The 23,775-nt window shown below is 39.7% G+C and overlaps 1 protein-coding gene across 4 annotated transcripts; it reads right to left on the bottom strand.

The window, feature by feature from the left end:
* Positions 430-18,312, bottom strand: EDARADD (EDAR associated death domain). Of its 4 annotated transcripts, none has more exons than XR_002436901.1 (8): positions 18,182-18,312; positions 14,270-14,328; positions 12,232-12,271; positions 9,329-9,417; positions 6,218-6,263; positions 3,538-3,910; positions 3,165-3,277; positions 430-769 (listed from the first exon to the last, which is right to left on the bottom strand). XR_002436901.1 is itself a non-coding variant. In XM_021391873.1 (7 exons), the coding sequence occupies exons 1-7, from the start codon at positions 18,210-18,212 to the stop codon at positions 3,232-3,234; spliced, it is 687 nt and encodes a 228-aa protein (XP_021247548.1). In that variant the 5' UTR covers positions 18,213-18,301; the 3' UTR covers positions 800-3,231. The 4 variants fall into 4 exon arrangements, 2 of the variants coding, with proteins under 2 accessions (XP_021247548.1, XP_021247549.1); XR_002436900.1 differs by having other exon boundaries at positions 14,270-14,331; positions 18,182-18,301; XM_021391873.1 differs by lacking the exon at positions 430-769 and having other exon boundaries at positions 800-3,277; positions 14,270-14,331; positions 18,182-18,301.

The following is a 23,775-nucleotide window of genomic DNA, read 5'->3' on the forward strand; positions in this document are numbered from 1 at the left end:
ATTCTTTATGGTAGGCTTCCAAAGGACAGCTCAAAACCCTCATTTTGCACTCTTCTTCAAGATCACAGGGAAGTGCATGTAGTGAATAAGGCAACTGGATTCTGTCACTCATTTTTTTGGTGATGCCCCATAGAAAAATTAAAAGTTCCTGGAGCACAGGACTCTACATTTGCTGCTGAAGAACAGTTAGTGTGCACATTGTCAGTTAATGCTGTAGGAATGAAAAGAATACAGAAGTTTGGACATCTTCATGAAGCTAAAGTGGGTGGAAAGGAACATATATGTATATGTATATACACACACCCCCCACATATCCTGCAGGTATAGGTGGCAGCCAAAAAAAACAAAACAGGACATGAAGGGAGAATGGGTCTAGTGTGGGAATAAGAGGAAAATATAATGGAATAAAATTGATAGTCTAGCAGAATCTTTACAGTGTACATGCAATTCTCTAGCCTGTTATCAGTTTAATTATTAATTCAGGAAGAGTTCACCCAGTGTAGGCTTCATACCTCTCTTTAGTTAGTAACCACTGCAAGTTTTCTAGATAAGCAGCCTTGTTCATCATCTTATCACAGTATACTCTTTTCCTCTTTCCTTTATGAAAAGTAAGTGTATCTTCCTTTCTTCAACGGCAATATCTGTTGCAAACATAAGTGCTCTAAGAAGCTATGGATCTTGCATATACGATGCTTTTACATTGCACTACTAATCTATAGTTCAGTAGTTCCAAGGTGACTGATGAGAAGGAAAACAGCTGTTTTCCTAGCTGTAAGAAATAAAAACAAATACAATAAAATCAGACATCGATAAACTATATTTTTTCTAAATATAGTATACATTGACAGAGCATAAGAATGCTTAAAGTGAACACTGACCCAGTATCTTGTAAATAGATACAAAACTAAAAAAAATTGTATACCCCTCAATTCATGCCATACAAAGAGGAAAAAAATATTTCAAGTATATGAATGAGTTATCCAGTGTGTAATGAAGTTTAAGGCTAACATTTTCAGCCTTCAGTGCTGAACTCACACAGAAGCCGCATATAAACTCTCAAAAGCAGCTTTATTTTCCAGTACGAATCCTTGCAGCTGACATGGATTTTTCAAGAGTTTCAAGGGATCAGAACTCATTTCCATTAGACAACATTTGTTCAAAAGCTTACAAATTATAACCAGAAAACAGGAAAAGGAGTAGATTTCAGTTGGACTTCTTGATTCAGAAATGATACTGTATCAATGTGTGTTCCCATTTTGTGAGTCATCATACAAGGGCTCTAGCTAGATTCCTTAACAGACTGCATCCACCACAGCAAAGCATACTGCACTACCACGCGTGTATAGCAGTACTATATTACAGGAGAGAGAAGCTGCTGGCAGACATGCCAGCCTTCATCACTCATAAGATGAACTTAACACACAGACACGTGATCATAAATCATGCATGCGGTGGGCCCGAGGTCACAGGATTATGTTAGACAAGCTGCATATGGGCTATTTGTATGTACACAGTGGATATCTCTGAATTGAAACCAGCAGAGAGCGTAGCCACAGCAGCAGCCCTCATAGCTGATTCCAGATCCCCTAAAGACAGAAGATGAGCTGCAAAAGTTAGAGTTCAAACATGTATCAGAAGACTCCATCTGAAGAAGATGGAAGTGAGGTGTTTGAACTGCAGCCCCTGCGGGATAGAGCAATGTATCTTCCACTTTAAAATATGGCTAGGAAATATACTGTTCTGAAGAGTAGCAGCTTTTCTGAAGGAACGATTGAAAATATATATATAAACAGCTGCCAAAACTCCAGTCTTCCAGAAGCTTTAAAAAAAATTAAAACATCAGCTGTAGGTCACTCTTTTTACCTTGAAACTAGATCTTCAGTTTCTTGAAGACACTGCTGTAAAGCTAATTTAGATCATTCCCAGAATCAGTGCTTGAAATCAAAAGTTAGTCTTTACATCTAACTCATCTGCAACCATTTGTGCGAGTACCTATATTAATACTAGATGTCCCTTTTCATTCCCTTACATTAAGAAACTCAGAATGCAACCTGACAGACTTTCCTCAATTTTGCTATTAATTCTTAATTAGTCCTTACTATTTGAGAGAAGTGAACAGTGCATCAGTCTGTACCCCACTGTAGTTTTGCCCAACATCTTGACATGCTGTTCACCATTGCTACATTATATACATCTATGTACATATTAGTATCATCTGAGATGTTTCGGTAAGGGTGGCAAATAGAAATTTTACGTCACAACACTGGTGTATGTATGTGTGTGTATGGCATTACAGCAATAAGTACTTTATACAGCCTATTATACAAGTGATTTTTCAGTTTTCAGGGGTTTTTTAAGCCATTAGAGTACAGAAGAATGGTAAAAAGTTCTAGAAATATCTTCAGTGTAAACACTAATTCAGGATATCAACAGCCTTTGGTATATATCAGTCTAAATCAACAGATGTGCTTTAATGACCATCCACTTACACCTGTAGGTGAACCCACCTGCAGATTTCCCATTACAGTGGCTTTAATCAATTCATAGACTTGTGCTACTTTCATGCAAGTGTGCAGCAACTTTGGTATAGGACAGAAAGTAGGTCAGGGAGGCTGAGAAGAAAACCACAGCTTATGAACAAGGAAGTTATACTTGCTACTAAGGATATACTGTGGGTGAGACATTCACTGTCACCTCACACTACAAAATGAAAGGCACTTGAGTGAAATATCAAAGAATACTCAGAGTGAACAGTTTATTCAAAACTATGGAAACTAATTTTAACTATAAAGCATTCTAATTGTGGTGGGGTTTTTTGTGTTTGTTTGGGGGGAGGGGGTTTATGGGCTGGGAAGTATCTCTGAATAGGATGATTTCTTCATAGAAAATATATATCCTATGTTGTAGAAACATACGATTATTTTAACATCTAGTCCTGCTTGTAAAAAAGAGACTCAGAACTTAATTTTGCCCGAATGCGATGTTCAAACATTCCGTTAATTCAAACATGCAAATCCAAACTGCTGCTTGGACAATCAAGTTGTGTCTGTGCCAAATACAGTGTTCATAAAGCTTAAAAGTTAGAACAAAAAAAACCTGCTTATCTTCTACCAGGCAGAACACAAAAACTGTGGAAAGGCTGCCAGAAAAGCTAAGAGACTTGCCTTCTAATTGCGGCTTTCCCAGTAGCAACAACACACAACTGACTGGCATGGTTCACAACTGTTGCAATTATACCACTGGTCTGGTTTTTTCATTCTTCTTCTGCTTAGGAAGCCTACAAACAGCAGCAAAGAAAATAAAGGTGTTTGTAGACTCAGAAACACAATCTGTGTTATTCTATCCACTTTTGAAAGGTTATCTTTACAACCCTGAGGGCACAGGCCATATATATGTGTATACAGTACAAAAGCTTACACGGTATACAAACTGCCAGTACAGGCTCTGTCTCTCTTGTGATAGAGAAACTTCCCATCTACTAGTTGCAGCTAGTCCCAACATTTAACAAGCAGGAACTAACCAATTTCTTTGACCTACAAGTCATTCTGGTAACTTCTGTTCCCTCTCTTGGGCCATTCCTCCTCCACCCATTTCAGTAGCACTTTCACAACATCGATTCTCTTATAAAATTTACAGAGCTCAATCAGCTGCTCCACAGTCCTGTCACTATTCCGTAGCAAAAACTCCAAGGTGGGACTCTGGGGCTTCTGTTCAAGGAAACACAATTCATCGTAAGTCATCCCCCACTTGCTTGCTAAATTTCTCCAGTTTTTCACTGTTGGATGGCAGGGATCCAGCTTTAGCCTCACTGTGTACAACAAGTCCTCGTCATTGAGCATGTCACTGATGGTCGGTGCACGGAATAAGCACAAGGAGCAGGTGCTATTTTCTTTGCAGGTTTTCTTGAGATCTGTAGTTAAAATCATTACACGGAGAGAAGTTAGGATATACTGCTGTGGTTGTATTTGGAAAAAATTTAAAAGCACAAAAGGTTGAAAACTGTTATGTTTCCATGAATATTTCCGAAGAAGTCAGAATACTGGCATGCAGCTGCCTTTCCTTATGAAGTACTCATGAAATTAACTTTCTAAAACTTCTTTTGGCTACCACAGGCAATAATCAAAAGGACAGTACTTCCGGAAGTGCCACATTCATCCTTCTCTAAAAAACCTGTGCAATTCATAGGATGAAGGAAAAGGTTTCGTACTTCTGAGCTGCTGCTTTCATAACAACATTAGATATTTGTGCCAGGAGAATCTTAACACAGTGACAAAATAGAAAAGTGTTCCTTTGTTTGGTAAGAGCTCTCACAATAAAGTTGTCTTTGTTCTACTAAGCAAGCCTATTTTAAATGTACATTACAGAAAGAAAGAGTGCATACTCCTCCATGCATGAGAAAAATAAGAATACCAAGTTGCTGAAGTAGGTGGTGATATATTCCAAAATCTGCATCAAATGAAAAACTGCCATTTAGAGGTCTCCCACACACAACTGTCAGTATCTGCCCAGTACTGAGAACAATGCAGTCCTATCAGACCTGTATAGGATATATTACCTATTAATAATCTGTAAGAGCATATATAAACAGTTCCAATCATGCTTCTAGTTAAATACTAAGAACTCTAATACTGCAGTAGTCTAGGGCATTGTTTCAGCATTTTGACTGCAGATATGACCTTAACTAGCTCCTTTTTGAGGGCAAGGAGAATTTAGTACATCCAAAGAGCAGCGGACAATGAATGCAGCCTAGGAGTACTTCCTAAAACTTCTGGTCTCATTGTGCAGCCTGAAATGGCAAAGTAACTACAAAGTCCTACTTGGGATGAAACCCTCTGCAAAAAAGAATGCTACAGCAAGAAAACTGATATAAATAAGACTGAATAAAAACAACAGTTTCAAGGTCAAACAACACTGAAAACAGTGACACTGATCTGTAAGTGCTGGATCAGTGCTGGCCTGAGAGACCTGAACTGTACCCTGGGAAAGGGCAAACGTGGCAGACAGTGCCACCTAATCTTACAGGTAACAGCATCAGTTAATTTTTTTCATTTGCATTAATTGTCAGATTGTGTAAATTTCAAGAAGACCTTCAAAAGGTCACTTTTATGCTGAATATTAGTGCTGATGAAAGCAACTAAGCTGAATGTAGCTTCTGCACGCACTGTTTTTTTTTCATTTTTCTTTTTTTTAAAAAGAGAAGAACAGGTTATTTTTGTAATGCTGCTCATCAGCCTTCTTTTTTAAGCAGGCCAAAGACAGCTTCTGATGTTTTCAACAAGTCAGGACGTGCAGCAACAACATTGTTGCAGACAAACAACTTCAGACTAATGCTTAGATTCCCTTTTAAAGGGAAAAATGTTCTGGCAACATCTTCGCTCCCAGGTTTTCCATAGCCCTCACAGCTGTTGTCTAAGAAATTTTTGTTATCAGGAATTCTGCTCTTCTTGTGCATCTTAAACTCTCACTGAAGTGAGACAAAATTTACTTGACTCACTCATACTACGATTTACAAACAAGGCAAAACGAATGTAACCCAATAAAAGTTCTGGCTGAGCTCAAAGGGCAGCAGAGCACCCTATCTGAATTTCATCTTACTTTGCTTTGCAAGGATGCCAGAGTATGTTTTATCCTCCCACAGAAGTAGGGAAGAAAGGGTAAAGAAAGCAAAGTGCACAGTTATAGGTAAACAAAACTAAACCAACCTGCTTCTTGTGCTGTACCAGATTATCAGAAGTGTTACAGAGAATCTTGCTTTCCAAGGATGTCTTCTATTAGTGCGCATGACCGACCTACCTACCAGCATGATACTAACATTACATTATACAAGCTTTTCTACAAAAAGTTAATTTTCAGTTGTTCACTGTTAAATCAGCAGGGCTGTGTATCAGCCACCAACCCCCAGCCAAGTTGAAAACACTATGTGATAAACGCCCACAGCACACCTCTGCTCTCTCAATAGCTATTTACAGACTTCTTTCAAAGGCGGCTGCACTAGGTGCATTTGGTCAGTGTAACTTGCGCATTTTGAATGGTCTGTGTTACTGACTGCCATCCTTTTTTGAACAAAGAGGTAGCCATAAAAGGCGGAGGTAATGAAGTGAGCACTGCAAGCATTGATTACCCAGGCACTTCTAGGTTATGACATGTAGCAGTTTTTAAGTCCTTTCAAAGAAAATGCGGGAATAAAATATGTAGAACAGTAAAGCTGACATATTACCTGAAAGCGATTTGTCAGTATGGTTTTGGGTGTCTTTGTCTTCTGGCTACAAAGACAAGAACAAGCATAAATCAAAACACTGCATTTGAACACCAGAATAACTATTTGGCTAATTTTTAAGTGTCAGGAGATTATTTAGAAGAATCCCCAAGCTACTTGATAAAGTCAGACAGGGTACTTATGTGGTATGAGAAATTACTAACAATTTGTACTCTTCTTAGGTAGCATTTTTTTTTATTATTATTTTTAACTCACAAAGCAACCCTCACGTTTTTATCTATTGAACAAAGGCATCCTTACTGATCATATGCTATGTGGTTACATCTTTTGGATAATTTGCTGTTACTCCCCTCTTTCTTCCTTTCCACGTTTTTCATTTGGCTTAATTTTCTACATCTCACCAATCATTAATTCAATACCAATTACAGCCCTCACCATTTGAAAAATGATAGTCTCGGCATTTACTAACAATTACAAAGTGACCTTGCTGTCATGGAAAGCTGCTAATACTGTACACAAAAAGTAGCTTTTTTAGTAACGTATGTACAAAGCTGTCCAACAATTCATATGGTTTGATTAAGAAGATTTAAATGCTTTGTAGTAAGAAACCTGAGATCTCTGCCTGTAACATACAACAGTAAGGGATTGTTCCACTGGTCTAGTAGAACTGGAGGAGCTTTTTTATAAACTTCTTTATATTCATCAGAAACTGTCCTACTTTTCTAGACAGCAGGTGGTCTTGAAGATTTCTACCGGCTCACATTTAACTGCTGACCTGTTTGAAGCAAACACTATTCTACCAAAACACAATGGAAAATATTTAGTAGCTTGAGACTGCAACACAGGTAGCAATACTTCAATTCTACCACTTACAGAGCAACATCTGAAAACTGAAAGGACAGCAGCTTGATCCCACTGTAGGAACTGTAGGAAACTGCAGCTGCACTTACTTTAAGCTATGAGGGTGTGGAACCAGATGAAATAGCTTTCTTCTACTGAGGATTTAAAGATGAAAGCAAGAGGGGATTTTCCCCTTAGATAACTTCAATAAAGCAATGTTGATTTTTCATATTGCCTCATTCTTCCTAAACCGTCACAGCAAGCTTCTTAGCATTTTGCAAGCTGTGCGTGCAAACACAAGTCAACTGCATAACAATAAAGTGTAGTAAGTACTCCATATTCCTACCTACTGAACATTCTGTACTAAGAAATCCCCTAGAAATAGAATATAGGCAGATTCAGTTCATCTGGTGAAAATACATACATGCAAAGTCCAATTACAAAGAAAGCAAACTATCTCCCAATTATTTGAAAATTTGGTTATGATAGGATAAAAATGCATGCTGTTTTTAGCAATTTTTTCCCTCCTGAAAACTCCAAGAACACGTGCACAACATCAAATCATCTCACAACTGGTCTCTGCTCAAGAGGTCTAAGACTGCACATGCCACCTGCAACGGAACAAGCCTTGCCACTGTCTTCCAGAAGTTTCCTCTCTCCCTGACACCACACAAACTTTCTGTAGGAAGAGGTTTTCAAAGTTATGAACTTGTCCATTTTGCCAAGTGAGTACATGAAATTCAAGAAAAATTGGATCTGAAAATTGTGTCTCATTTTCCACAAATTCCTCTAGAAGTGTACTGAGTCATGAGGAACAAATTCCCCAGATGGTAACTTATTCAGAGGACGAAGAGTTGCCCATCACAGATCAGCCCATTTGAAGAGGAATAAAGAAACAAACAAAAAAAGGGAGTAGGGAAAAAAAAAAGAAGTAGATATTTTTCACTCAGTTTGTAATAGCTATATTTCTGTTCTGAGCTTCAATAAACTTTTTCACATATTCTGAGTTCATGGGCATTCAAACCATATGGTGAAAGTTAATACCTAAAGACCTTTACAAGATACCTAACAGCCTGGAAGAGATGCCATTATACTCATGTCTTGCAATAAAAATAACAGGAATGGCTAGTACTGCAAGAGGTACAAAAATATACACAATACTTACTTCTGCCATTCATTCGTTTCCCAAATTGGTATCTCTGTTGATCAGTTATTATCCACTTTTGTCAAACTGTATGCCCTCATGATTATTCAAGATTGTTTTCTTGTAACACAATTGCAATAAGACAATGTATTTTCACTGCCCGTAAAATTAAGGTATTAGGCGTGAGTATTTTTTTTGCCTGCAACCAAAATCCAATCAACTTCTACACATTTAATCAAAACTATAAACCTATGCACTGAAGATAATGTCTATATATAAAGATATATGTCTCAAGATAAGCAGAAAGTTTGAGCTCTGCAGAACTATTAACTGCCTAGAATGCTGAAATATATTTACAGTGACTGTATGTGGGCAACAAATGTTCTCTTCTTGATGATGGGAATGAGACAGTTACCTCCATCATCTGTGAAATGCATACCAAACCCATGTTTGTTTGATTAAAGTCAGCTGGGACTCTGGCATAAGGAACTCCTTTTAGCTCTTCTTTTCGCAGGACAATGCTCATTCATTTATCTTCTCCAAGTTTTCTGCTCAACCCAAAGAGAATCAATTTGAAATTCAGCAAATAACATTTATCTGAAAGATGCTGACCATGAAGCACCATGGTAGCCATGGGGATCGCTCAGCACTGCCCACCCAATGGCAGCGTAAGACTTTACAATCAGTGGAGAGTATTTCCAGTATGGATCAAGCAATGTCCCAAAGTTAAAGCAGAACAATCAAATGCCTCCCCAGGGCAAAACATAAGAGCCTGAAACCCAGGATTCTCCCTCCTTATTCACTGTCCTGGCTCTATTTTCAGCAGGGAAGAGGGAGAACATGCATGACAAAGCCTTAACTCTGCGTTGGCCCTCCTTCAGAGCATCTACACACTAGTTAAAACCTAGTTAAAGAACAAGGTAAACGTTAATGATTATATATCCTTAGCTTTTATCCACAAAAGCTCACTTCGTTGAACTCTGGAAAAGAGAGCCTATTTCTGGTCTATTTTACTGGGTAATTCTGTGCTTTCCACATACAGTCTGAAAAATATATACTTTTTGTTAACGTATTAAGTTAATTAACAGCAATAACTTGATTCACATTCAGTACAATTTTTTTCTTACCTGCTGGACTAGGCCAGAATCTGACGTAAGACTCCTGATGTTCACAGATGCAATTTCCAATGTAACTTGATCTGTTTGGTATTCCTCATCTAAGACAAAGATTGTAAAACACTGGTCTTCTACCAGATACAGATTTAAGAAGTAAGACTATCAATCATACGTTACAGATGGCTAGCATGCAAAATTTAACTCCACATTCTGCTCAGTCACTGGGAAATGCAGGATTAAAAAGCCCCAAGCAATAAATTGGCAGTAACTGCAACAGTCATGAATACACACGTTAAGAAAAATAATCCCTGAGGAGATCAAATACTATTGTATCAGTCTTTATCAAACAACCAGCACATTATTTTTGAGGCCAGAGTTATGTTCTTTCAGAAAGTTGACCAGAAGCAGTGCCAAGAGAATATTAACCAAGCCAATACATCAAAGCAGGCTGAAGGCGGCTATTACAAGTCAGTATAATCCTTTTTGCTTCGCTTTTCTGATCACACTTATAACGATCACTGTTGAAATACATACTACACAAATATGCATCTTCTGCTCCTTTGTAAATTAGGCTCCTCCTACTTATCTCTACTACAGAAGAGTTTCCTGAAGCACTAAAGTGTCGTAAAAATGTGTTTATCATTTGCCTTGGGAGTTCACTGAAAAGCACAACATCTCCCACTACAACACCAATTCTGATCACTTTCAAGCTTCACTTCAGCCCTCAAAATGTGGTATAAGGAACGCACAAGCCCTTTGTGAACCTCACACAGACAGACAAATTTCCCTGTACATGCTTAGTAAGATTCTCATTAAGAAACCATTTGCACAAATCCCATGGGTTAGGTGCTCACTAACCATTAAAAACAGTTTATAAAAGGTCATACTCTAGATCTGTTTCAGACACCTGAACACTCTGTAGTTCAGATATTATTTTTAGCATTTTGCTGTTTGTCAAGTGGTAACATCTCATGAAAGAAAAGCTATTATCTCTATGAAGTGTCAGGTAACAGAAAGAAGACTTCCTTATCTCACTCAAGAATATGATCTGAATCAAAGAAATCAACCTTACACTTGGGGGGGAAGAAAATGAAATCATGGTTTTCCTCTGTCATCTTTTATATTGAAATTTGAAGAAGCAAATAACATCCCCCTGCCATCTGGGTAAACGTTTAGTAAGCATAATCTTTTCTCTTTACAGCTGTAGACCCAGAGACAAAAAGAAATCCCCCAAATAGGTGGCTACAGGCATCAAAATCCAATTTATTTGTGTGAAAACATTATCTGTCAAATTTGTTCAGCATCTGAGCAGAAGTACTATTATAGTTTAAATATGATGTAAACATTAAGCCTGATTTTCAAAGACAAAAAGCTGACTCAACCCACCTTTAATTCATCATCAGTAGAGGGTGCTAAGACCTTTGGTAAGTTAGATCCCAAAATGGTTTGTTAATTAATTGACCAAAAAAGGAACAAACTACTACCACCTCAGGCCAATGAAGTATATATTCAAACATTAAATCTGAAGCAAACAGAATTTTCTGTTACAGAATCAGGTCAGCACATCTGTGATGCTTTTTAGTTCACAGGCTTATATTTTTCAGCCTGTATTTTTAAAGAAATAGTTATGAAAATTCATTCTTAGTGAGCGAACTGAAGAGACGCCACCTAAGAAGCTATCTAGTACCGATGTCAAAACCTACAGCAAGGAAAACATACTTTGAAAAATGAAGAAAAAACCTGAAATTCCAAAAAAACAAACAGAATATTAAGAAGTATTTTTATCACCTCCTACTCTAAAGAGGAAATGCTTAGTTATATTGGTACTTAGATCTCTTTACATTTGGCAAGAGGAAGCAGAACCTAAAATTAAAAATACACCAAGTTATTTCCTTTCTACAAAAAGCAATGAAATTTCCACTTCATTTCACTGCCTTCCTTTTTAAATTAAAAGCATTTTAAACATACAATACTGGATTTCAAACAAATTTGACAATATTGGATTTGTAGGAATTTATCTATTTAATTCTGAGGGGGACCAAATGTCACGGGTGGAATTAAAAAGTGGACATGGAAAACAACGTTATAGAGAAGTTTGTTAGTAAACAGCTTTGAAGGAACAAACGACCTGGCTGCAAATAAACAGGAAGCAGTTTACAATTTCAAATTAGCCTTCACATTCTACTTCTCCGCTCAACACTTCTGACAAGATACTCATTTTCTCTGGCTGGCTCATTTAAGCCAGCAGCATAACATTCTAACCTCTCTTTAACCCTAGTGGTATACGGCCCATGCTTCTCAGCAAAACTGTCACTAGAGTGCCCCTTCACTGAGACCCTGATAGGGTAAACCCTGGAAAAAAGCCAAAGGTAAAAACTGGGATGACAAAAAAACCACCAAGCAAACACCCAGAGGCCAAAGAAGTCATAAAGGAGATGATGACACTACCTAACTCAAGCAACTGACTTCAGTGCAATACAGAACCTGCAAAGAAATGTGCTAGGTTTTTAAGTAAATGGTATTAATACCTTCCCAAGGTAACAGAGAGCGTGAAGAGTTAACTGGTGATAGGGCTAGGAATGCCAGAGGTGGGAGAACGGGGAGGTATTACCAAATTGTATTTCTGCTGCCTTCAGATTATCAGTAATCTCTTTAAAGCCACCTTTTAACATTATTCTGTCTCTATCCTCTGAACACTGTTTTGTTGATGGCACCATTGTATTTTCCTTGGCTGTGAACCAAGATCTTCCATTGACAGCTGTGACTAAGCTTCGGCAGAAAAAACAAAATCAAGTATATATATGTATTCAACTGACCTTAAAATACAGAAGGTGACACTACATTTAAAACATAACATCTAGGAAAAAATAGAATCTGTGACACACAACCTAAAAGACAGAATTCACAATGCTTACCTTTAGGTACTCCTGTGTCTTGGACAGGGTATTTTTCAGTCTGTCACAAAAAAGCAAGAGACAAATGTTTGTTACCTCAATTCTGCTGGAGAAAAAGTATATAAGAACTACATAATTATCTTAGTATCTCTAGAATTACTACTAGTTGACCTGCCTACAATCAGAGACAGTAATGCCCTTCTTACGCAGGAACACTACTAACTACACTGATTTTAGCATATGCTAAAGTAATAGGGGTTCCCGATTGACTACAGTATTGATCAGTACAGATATTATAGAGATTAGGAAAGAATTTTGCATTTAAGCAGAACGATATCAAGACAGAAAACATAATACATAAGAAATCAAGAGATTTCAAAAGCTCTTTTAACAGACACCAACCTTTATGAAAATTTCACTGTGCTGAAGGAAAAAACTTAGTCTCTTCTGCTCTAAAATTAAAAAGCTGATTAAGACGTAAAAGCAAACTATTATTACTGAGTCTAATAAGACAGCTACTGATTTCCAGGCATCTGTTATAACCTGCTACTAGACTTAACATCTACTTCCTTCACTATGTCCCCTACCTTTTGGCAGGAGCCAACTGCCTGTAGCAAAGCTCCAAAATGGGAAGAAAACACCAAGGAAGAACAATAGCCTGCTAAATCACCATCCATAAAATAAAACAGAGCATTTTAATCAATTTAGTCCAGAGAACACTTTTCTAGTGTAGTTACACAGCACTGTTATTTTTCCCCAGAGGAAGCAATCCATTGCAACATTAAAAAGAGCTTACAAAACCGTACAGAATTTCATATTCCTTTTATATTCAGTCCTTGTCTCAGCATAATAATTGGCACATTTAATATATCAGAAGTTTGTTATAAATTGTGTTACTCAGCAAGCACACACTAGAGCGCACTTGTTAGTCTCTCCCTACATTTTACCATGTCTGCTGCATGGTACTGGTATCATCACTGATCACACCTTTCCATCTCCTTAACTCATCAGATGAAATAGGTACAGGAAATAATAACTTAATACAATTTATATTTCAAGCCTTAATTGGATTTTCTTATCCCTTCAACCCATACAGAAGGAAGAATGTCAGCAACAATCTTTTTGTCTAAAAGTGAAAAGTGCTGGTTATCACCTCTATGATAGTGAGCAAACCATTGGACTGCTCAGCTGGTGCTGCCCAATTCAGCTTAGAATCACAGAATGGTTTGGGTTGAAAGGGACCTTCAAGATCACCCAGTTCCAACCCCCCTGCTGTAGGCAGGGACAGCTCCCACTAGTCCAGGTTGCTCAAAGTCCCATCCAGCCTGGCCTTTAACATCTCAGGGGGGTGGGGAAGCATTCACAACCTTGCTGGGCAACCTGTTCCAGTGTCTCAACATCCTCACAGTAAAGAATTTCTTCCTAATATCTAGTCTAAACCTACCCTCTTCCAGTTTAAAGCCACTTCCCCTTGTCCTGTAGCCACATGCCCTTATAAAAAGTCCCTCCCCAGCTTTCCTGGAGGCTCCCTTCAGGTACTGGAAGGCTGCTATAACATCCCCAGCATCCCCAAATCCTTCTCCTTGGGGCTGCTCTCAAGCCATTCTCCACCCAGCCTGTATCTGTCCTTGGGATTGCTCTGACTCAGGTGCAGGACTTTGCACCCGGCTTTGCTGAACTTCTTGAGGTTGGCATGGGCCCACCTCTCAAGCCTGTCCAGATCCCTGTGGATAGTATTCCTTTCCTCTAGCATGTCAACTGCACCACTCAGCTTGGTGACATCTGCAAACTTGCTGAGGGTGCACTCAATCCCACTGCCCATGTTGTCTACAAAGCTGCTAAATAGCACTGGTCCCAGCACCGATCCCTGATTTATAATAGCTTACAATTCTGCTCTTTTCATTTGCACAGGGTTAGTAAATTACGACAATCATACAGATAAGCAAACCCCTAAATACACACATGTGATTTGAGCTTCTTAAATATTTTACTCATTTCTGCATAACATAACTGTAGAAAGGTCTAATGATTTTAACTTTGTTAGAACAGAAATACATACCATTGTTAAGGAAAGAGTGCTGGGATCTGTATCCTCTACCGGCTCTTTTGCTGCATGATCTGCTGGAAATAAGTAGACATTATCACCACATAATCCTCAAAATTCTCCTGCCTGGAAATTCATGATTTGCTTATGAATCTGACCATGGTAAAGCACAGCTACTCAGCCATTACATGCACTGTGGCAAATTTAATTTGCACAGTAACACATGACAAACTAGAAAACGTCAGAGATACTAGCACATAGATGAGAAACTACAAGAAACAGAAATTCAACTCAAAGCTAACAAAAGATAGAATTAAATGAAAACTCTAAATTAATTTTAGCAAAAATAAATAAATCGCACACAAAGCAGTTCAGTAGTGAAAAGTATAACCCAGAAAATCCTGCTACAAGATAAGTTCTGTTCTCCAAGAGGCAGTACTCCACTGTTTCCCTTAAAGCCATAATTCAAACAGTACACGTACCCACTGCAACAAAATATACTATAATATACATAAAATATACGTGGCAGATTGTAGTACAAAACCTAATTAAAAACATTTGAGGTAAACATTAATTATTCACATACTACCGAAATATAAACTTCAATTATATTAACATATAACAGCAGGATACAAAAATAAATCCTCAAAGCACTTGCAGGTGAATCACCAAATGTCAACCCCTCAACACTGATGGTGAAATGACAAACAACAGACGAGTACCTATCAAGAGCGCACAAGCCAAGATTCACAACAGCATGCCTTCATTTTAACATCTTCACCACATTTCCTCATGGAAGAGCTCTAAAGGTGGAAAGCATGTTTTCAAAAACTATGAAAACCATTTTTAATTGCCAAAGAGCATCTTCATTCCTGTCTCTCTCAACCTTGAAGTCCCTACACTCACTACAAGAGTGCATCAAAAAGTTTTTAACCTCAAGCAGCTACAAGAACAACCTAAAACAAGAGAAGACAGTACAACAGACATGCCTAAAAATAAAAAGGTAGCAGCAGAGTGGCAGAGAAGGCGCCAGGAGCCATTCTCCCTTCAGCCTCTTGGACGCAACCCCATGGGCTGGGTTTCCAGGTGTGGGCCCAGTCCCTCTCTGCACATTTCAGAGCCCTGTGCTCACAGGAGGGACACGTGTTCCCTGGGCACAGGGCCCACAGCCACAGAGGTCAGCCCTGCACAGCTGGAGCACATTCTCTCCACACAAGAGACATTAAGCATTTTTAAAAGCCTTTCTGTGAGGGATGAAACCCCTGCTCCAGAACCACGGGTTCAGCAAATGCTGTGATAACTTGCCTGACAGCAAGGGGCAGCACAAGCTGCCTGACTTGAATGCAGAAGGGGCACAAGTCACACTGGGACAGCAGAATCTACAGTAAGCTGCAGAGAGGTGCTGCAGGAGGGTACGGCCTGAAACAGAGGAGTCAAGTGGGATATGTGGCAGCAGGGAGCTGTGGAGGAAGCAGGAGCAAAGAGAGGAGACTGAGGGACCCAAACCGCAAAGGAAAGCTGACCAATGAGGAGGTGCAGGAGCCAAGGGAAGCCAAAAACTTCCCTAGTCTGTTTCCTCTACTGTCAGTAAAGACTCCCCAGAAAGCCATGGCAAAGCATGCCTGTTCTCATCAGTCTAGTCTGGAGGCCTTACAGCTCCGCCTATGGATCTTTGGCTGCAATTAACAGCAACAAAAACAACACAACAAAACAGCAACAGACTTTCTTTCAGCCTTGTAATTTAAAGGGGAATCTCAAGGTAGATGGAAGCAGCCCTCCCTCCCAACAAGTTCTGTGCCCTGGTGAACCTTCATGGCTCCTGCAGTTCCTTAAGACCTTCCTCTCCTGTCCTTACATTTCTACGATAAGGCCAAGGTACATTACTACACTGGTATATTTTTTTTTCTCCTCCATTTCCACAATCCAGAGAAGCCCTGAACAAACAAGGGAGAAGCTCTGAGAATGTGGAGATTTGGAATGAGGGCTTGGCAGACTCCAGGGTTGCCCCTACAAGGGGCAGCAGAGCAGTACTCCTCATTGTAACTGCAAATCAGTGGCTTTGCAACTTTCTTGATTAATATACATCCTGAAAAATATACTGTTTAAAAACTGCATTGCTTTCCCTGTACTTAAATCCATTTCCTCGTTTTCTAGTTCTTTATTTCCCTGTTATTTTTTAGGTTGCTGAGTACTACCAAGTTCCAACATTCTCTACAGGTGGCACATATGCACATGAATATCTGTACTTGAGAATAAATGCTCCATATACTGCCTGCAATGAGTAACCACAGACCTGTTGACCACTGATAGGACAACCACAGAATTGTTTTGAGTTAGAAGAGGCCCTAAACGTCATCTAGATAATAAGAGAACCACAGACTTAACATTTAATTGTGAATAAAGCAATTAAAATGCTATGTCCCCTCTCTCTTTCCCACTGTATTTCACAGCAGGCTGCAGTTCAATTCATAGAGCTGGATACAGGTGCATGAAACACCAAGGAGGAAAGTTCTCTATTTATCTCAAATGTGAAACACCCACAGCTTTGCATGTTGAAAAGCTGACGGGAAATACATGTATCACCTGACTGACTGTCCAAGTGCAGACCATGTGAATCCAGTTACCTCAGCAGAGAGCTTGATAACATTTTCTGGGATCTCAACAACAAATCACTACTACTGACAGCATACAACCACCGGACTACATTTGCTTCCTCACAATGCGCACAAATTGCGCCAGGTGGTTGCTCCCAAGGATCCTTTCTGCTCCCAGCACCTCCAGATCAGCTGCCCAGTACTTCTCACAGCTTCTTTGCCTGAGCCTGTCCAGCATAACCAGTTTCCAACAGCAGCAAACTTATGCCCATCAGCACAGCTTGTCCCTACTCAATACTGCTGCTGACTAATGGGGATGTGGCACAGACACTTACCAGTGTTAGCAGTTCCTCGGTTTACACACACAAACTTACATGTGTGTGTACGCACAAACCTTCCAATTTCCCATCCTACATCTGTTTTTCATCCTTGCATGGGAAAGATGCCTGAAGGTGAGTTTTGGAGGCCTCCCAGTTTTGAGCTTTAAGCAGGAGGTGCTTTATAAAGCACCATGTACGTCAGGCCTACCTTCAGTAGGTCAGTCACATGCCTATACAGCTTCTCCTATGCCAACACAGGGCACACATTAACAGCACAGCCCAATCAAAGTGATCACGCTAACACTAGTGTTGATCAGAGAGATGAGCCCTTCAATTAAACATGACTTTTTTTTGACAGGGAGCACAAGAATTTCAGATTTGAATAAAAGAAGTACATTAAAATATATTAGAATATCCAGATCTCTGAAAAACCTAACACTGTGTCAATCAGCAACTTGTACACAGTTGTTTACTGTTAATTACTCAGAACTCTGATGCTGCATAAGCAGAGAGGTAAGGGAAAGCAGTCAGGCTGGCACACTTCAGAGAAGGCATTCAGAAGTCACATGTGCCATCAGTAGGACAGGTTGAAAAGCATTGGCTTACAGACCGGTCTGGGATTATTATTATTTTTGAAGTAGGAAAAGGAAAAGGGAAAAGGGAAAAAGACTTTAAGGTGCTAACTAATACACTAAACACTGGAGCAGGCTTGACAATACAAGTTGTGCTAAATCACACCAGCACAGCACATGATAAATTATTACCAAGCCTAACGTGTGCGTGTATGTGTGGCGGGTGCGGGGAGGCAGTCACTAGCACCACTCCTTTAGAAAAAAAAAATAATAAAAAAGCCGTGGTCGGTGCCGTGCTCCCCAGCCCGGCTCCCAAGATCCACGGTCCCCCCGGACCCGGCGGGGCTCCACGGACCGCCCCCGAGCAGCGTCCGCCGCTCACCCGCAGGGGCTGAGAGCCGCCGCCGCCCCTCCCTCCCAGCTCCCCGCGGCAGTCCTCACCTGGGGGCAGCGGGCCCTGCGGAGCGGCCATCGGGTCGCAGCACGAGGAACGCGCGTCGCCCGCAGACGTGCCCGGAACCGCCGCGCGTCAACCCCCGCCGCGCACCGCCCCCTTCCTGCCGCGGCCCCGCGCCGCAGGTAGCGCCGGGCGGGGCTGGGCCTCCCGGGGCGTAACGGCCCTGCTGCGGGCGGGACGTGCTTCACCGCGCGAGAAATCTTGTGTTTCGTTAACAAAACGAAAAAAGACAAAGAGGGCGCATTTTGCGACCCATCAAGCAATGCTACCATCCGCACCTAACCGTAAGTTACATAGAAATATGAAATCAATTGTTGTCTCCTGAACTCACACATCCAGGTAAGTTACCTGCAGACAGACAAAGGTGGTTTCCATTAGGGTTTCACTAGATCTGCACATGGCAAGAACAGGGTTTATAAACACAAGTACTGCAGAGTAACAGTCATACCCTGCACTGTTTTTGACAGATAAATTAAGTTCATCCTCATACACACGAGCATTTCCAACACAACAGAATCACAGGATATCTCGAGTTGGAAGAGACCTACATGGATCATGGAGGTCAACTCCCGGCTCCACACACCACCACCCAAAATTCAAACCCGATGCCTGAGAGCATTGTCCAGATTCCAGCACTCGGGGCTGTGCCCACTGCCCTGGGCAGCCCGTTCCATGCCCACCGCCCTCTGGGGCAGAACCTGTCCCTAACCCCCAGTTGCCCCTCCCCTGACACAGCTCCGTGCCGTTCCCTCGGGCCCTGCCGCTGTCACAGAGAGCAGAGCTCAGCGCTGCCCCTCCGCTCCCTGTGAGGAGCTACAGCCGCCATGAGGCCTCCCCTCAGCTCCTCTGCTCTGCGCTCAGCAAACCAGGGACCTCAGCTGCTTCTCACACCTCTTGCCCTCCAGAGAGGTCACCATCTTCAAGAGCCCTAATGACACAAACATCATGATGATGTCAAATCCTTTTATATAATTGCTTTAGGTCACCACTACCATCTCTGCCACATTATTTCACTTACAGTTTCACTGTGCTTAAAGTAATGCAGATTTCTTAAAGTCCATGCATGAAATCAGTTTCTAAATAAGAAATATCGTGTTATTTATTGTACAATACAAATTGAAAGAACCAACGTAACTGAATTTTGTTAGCTTGCTACCATGCAGACTACACGTTTGTATTAGCTACCTTTTCTTTTGTTAGGGAGGTGACTTCACAGCCATTCGCTGTTGGACTGGGAGAGCAGTCAGCCAACTTGCGCTGGAGTAACTAGAAGTGGACTGGTCCATAAAGCATTAGCAACGGAGTGCTTTTGCAGATTATTTTCCATCTAATGCATTATACAAATCTAAAAAATTATGGTAAGGATCAAGCCTCTCTTATATTCAGAATTTAGATTAAATACAACAGCTCACACTGCTGCTTTTTCCTATTTTCTAGAATTTCCCAATGTCTAGAATTTTAGTGTTTTCCATGATTGTGGTAATGAATTCATGAGTTCTCAGGATTGAGGAAGGCTTTATGAGGAGAGCTTTTATAGCTTTTTAATCATCCTACTAATGAGAATGAAGGTACAGTATTCAGAAGATTTAGAAGCATTGCCCTTGTTTCACCTAATATAAGCAAAGGCTTTACCACTGAGCTTTTCACACACACACACACCTTTCACTCTCTCCATATATATATTAGTCTCCAAGGTAGAGCTAACAGATCACTAATATTTCTGTCATTTGTGATGGGTAAAAACAATGAAGCAGCTTTTTTTTTTTAGGCTTAGCATATGAGTCCAGCTGTTCACTGTATGGGCTGACTGATTACTTCCATGTTAGTACCAAAATTCATTTCCAAAGAACTGAGGAATTTCTTATTTAGAAAGGGTGACCCTGCGCCTAATTAGAAATAAAACTGCTGATTCCATATGTTCCCCTCAAGGATTTCCTTAAAGAGGCAATGGTTTTGGTGATGGATAATCAGGCTGAGACTTACAGCAAAGAGAAAATGTGTTCCTACCAACACAGATCTGCACCAATAGTGGGATAACAATTTGAGCACCTCCTGTAAGCACAAGCAACAAAGCCACAGCAGGGAAGAGTTTCCTTAACAAAATGAATGCCATATCTGCCCTGAAGACCTGCATACATTTATCATCTCTGTGTGCTGTTTGAAAGCTACAAGTCTTAACACCAGAAGTAGATAAGGTCAGTGACTACAAAAACATTGTATAAATGTATGTATATGCTAGAACAAGATGTATCCATCAACATCCTTCAAAATACTCCTAGGGTATTAATATTACATAGGTAGCTGTAAACTACAAACAAACATTAATTACTAGACTTAGGGGCTAAGCCACCATTGGTGTGGCATTTGCAACCTGAAATCTCCCTACATTAGTATTCAGAAATGATTTTAGTAAACAACAACATAATAATTTAGCAAAACAACACTTGTGCCAACAGCCAAAACTGGTTAATGCTGTTAAAATTCATGTGTTTTTTAAAGCACATCTGTAAACCATATTAGCTTTTCAATTTGAAACATTTATTTGTTAACAAATTATTTGTAAAGTGCTCTTCAAAATAATGGAATTTTATAATAGAGGTCAATAGTCTAGACAACAGTACTGTCTCAAAACTTCAGTAGGCATCATAATTTAACTTTTTTTTCCTAGTACTTAAGGAACATTCTGTAATTATATGTAAATATCTCTAGTGCACTGTGAACAGTTCAGATTAATTTGGCTGTTACATGCCTGTTCTTGTACCATACTTTAATACTTTAATGAGATATCGTTACTTAACTAAATGACCACTCAAGAAAGACAGCAAGTATTTTGGCAAAACAAAATACAACCATATCATAAAAATTAATAAACAGAATTACTGTAAGCCATGGCATTCCCTAAATCAGTGGATTAGCTCTCCAACCAAATTTCTGCACTTAAGTACAACCTGTATCTTACCTTGCTGCAATTCTGTAAACTGCTAAATTCAGTGTAACTAATAATAATGTAAAGAGGTTTTGTAAATATACACTCAAATAGAATGAATATTATCAAATTGTGTTTTTACAAATCAAAGCTACATTTGCTTCTTCTCCATTCCTCAGTGCTATCAAAAACAAGCAACCAACTAACCAACCAAAAAAGCCTAACAACCAAAATCCCACTCTTGACTTTTCCCAAGCATATACCAATTACCTAGTAATACTTAGCCAGTTAGTTTTGTGTTTGAAATAACAACCCACAGTCACAAAGGTGGGCTTTTTTGTGCGTGTTTTCTGAGCACAAGGCTGCAGATGAAACCTTTTTCCACTTAATGGAGAAGCATTGCTAATAACGATGGTTGCTGTGCACTTGCCTGTGATGTGTGGAAACTTTGTTTATACTTCATTTGTTTGCTTTGTACATTTCAGGCATCTTTAAGTAAACTCTTATTCAATATAATATTTCTGTTTCAACATAAACTCTTCATTCCTAGCTTACTTTCAATAGTTAGGAAATACATCTTGGTGTTTTCAATCCCAGGTATCCTCCTGCAGATTACAGCTGTCAGAAGCTTCAATGTGTTGCTAGACCAGTTCCTTAAAACTCTGAGACTGTTTTGGAGTAGGAATCACTAACTAGTAGTTAAAAAGCTAAAATTACTTTCTTTGCTAATTGGTTTGTTCTTCTCCAGTTGCACACAAGTGTTACAATTTAGACATTTATTTGACAGAAGCAACGCTATATAAAGAAAATATAAGAAATGACACTTATCTAGACCATCTTATGTAAGTTTGTGGCTAACCTGTTTGCCCTTCGGCTGACATGATATGGGAGTGTTTTCACCACTCCAGGGGTTGTGCAGTGTCCAAGTCAAACAAGAGCCACAGAAACAGTGAAATCTCATTTTCTCTACGTCAGCATATTGACTCTGAGCAGAATACGACTGGTTTCAGGCTGTAACTTATTCCTATGAAGGGGCATTAGCAGGTTTTCCCTGCCTGGCTGCTTGTTTTCATGAAATGCATAAAAATTTGAGACCTCTACCTCACCATCAGATTTGCTGACCAGTAAACACATGCACACCAAGTACAGGTGCATAAACCTTGGTGTTTGGTCGTGGCTCCTTTGAAACCAGATTACTTACGTCCACGCTCACCTACTATATTCAGAAGTTTGACGGTCACTATACTCATTTATTTGTTAATGTTCCTTCTTCAAAAATGATATGTACTACAGGGATGACAGTGAGACATCAAAGAGATCATCTATATTCTTGACTGAAGTGTTGCAGACATACCCTACACAGGGGGTCTGAAACACAGGAATCAGGATACAGGTGTATTGCTAAGATTCGTAGTTAATTTTTCCATTACCTGCAAAAGCTTTTTTCTTTTTTTTCAATTTGCTCTTTGTACTTTGCAATTCTTTATTTTTACTTAATTCTGTTTTTCCTTTTTTTATATATACTCATTGCAAAGACACTACTGTATGCAAATTTCATATATGAAATTTCCATTTTCATCACTGTATCAAATGTGATCTACTGCTTATTTCATTTAGGCTATAGTCTTCACATTTCTCTTGTTTATCTAGATAACTCTGGGTACTTTACAAAGTAATTTGCAACAGACTGCTATCAGTGAGGACAGGATATCAGGCAAGCATGACTTACAAGGAAATACAAAAACTTACTGTAGGTCTAATGACACAGCTGGAAAAAAAACAAGAACAAAAAACAGGGTTTGGACTGTACCAGTTCATTAGTTGCAGTGGTCCGAACAGACCACAGAACTCACATAGTGTGTCCCTTTTTCTATATATATATCAGGTGGTTTACCAAAGGTTGTTACCGTGCTATATCCTCAGATATTCATAACGAGGTTACTGTAAGATACTCCATTGCCCAACAGACTGTGCCCTCACTGTTGGTGTTTGCCAGGCTCAACAAGAATTTATGACATACTGATTCCTCTTGTTTACTCTGCTAATTTTAGAGATCAGTCATTCAAGTGTTAATGTGGAAAAATAAATAAGTAAAGGCAAAATCTGAAGGACAAAAAATTTCCAGAAATCCACATGTCAGGTTACTGAAATCTAGCTCATGAACTTGGCAAAGCAGCTGTGATTTACTCTGCTTCTCATAACACGAAATGTGAATCCCTCCCCTTTTGCCTGTTTGCTCAATTCAATAGATCTGTAATCATCTCAAAGACATATTATTATATGAGAGATGACCTCACGTGAATTCTGCGTACAACCACAGTGCATGATCTCAGCAGAAGCAAATAAGAGCTGACCAAAAGGAACAACTGAACTAGAAGAAAAGTAGCAGGACTTCATTAGTTTCAGTTCCCTCTGTGACCTCCCCATAAGCTAAAAGCAAGTTTAGCCGAGGAGTCCATGCAATTGCATACCTGTTGCATCCCCAATAAGGCCATCTGCTGCTACTCCTTGTGCACCCAGATCTCTCTCTACTCTAGACAACTACACTTTGATAGGAAAGCAGCGACTCTGAGGTGCATTATTAAACTCTTTACCACAATGTAGCAATTGGAAAGACCAACACAATGGAAAAGATGCTACAAAAGAGGTAGA

The sequence above is a fragment of the Numida meleagris genome, chromosome 3 (assembly GCF_002078875.1).
Source record: "Numida meleagris isolate 19003 breed g44 Domestic line chromosome 3, NumMel1.0, whole genome shotgun sequence".
In the NCBI taxonomy this organism is placed as follows: domain Eukaryota; kingdom Metazoa; phylum Chordata; class Aves; order Galliformes; family Numididae; genus Numida; species Numida meleagris.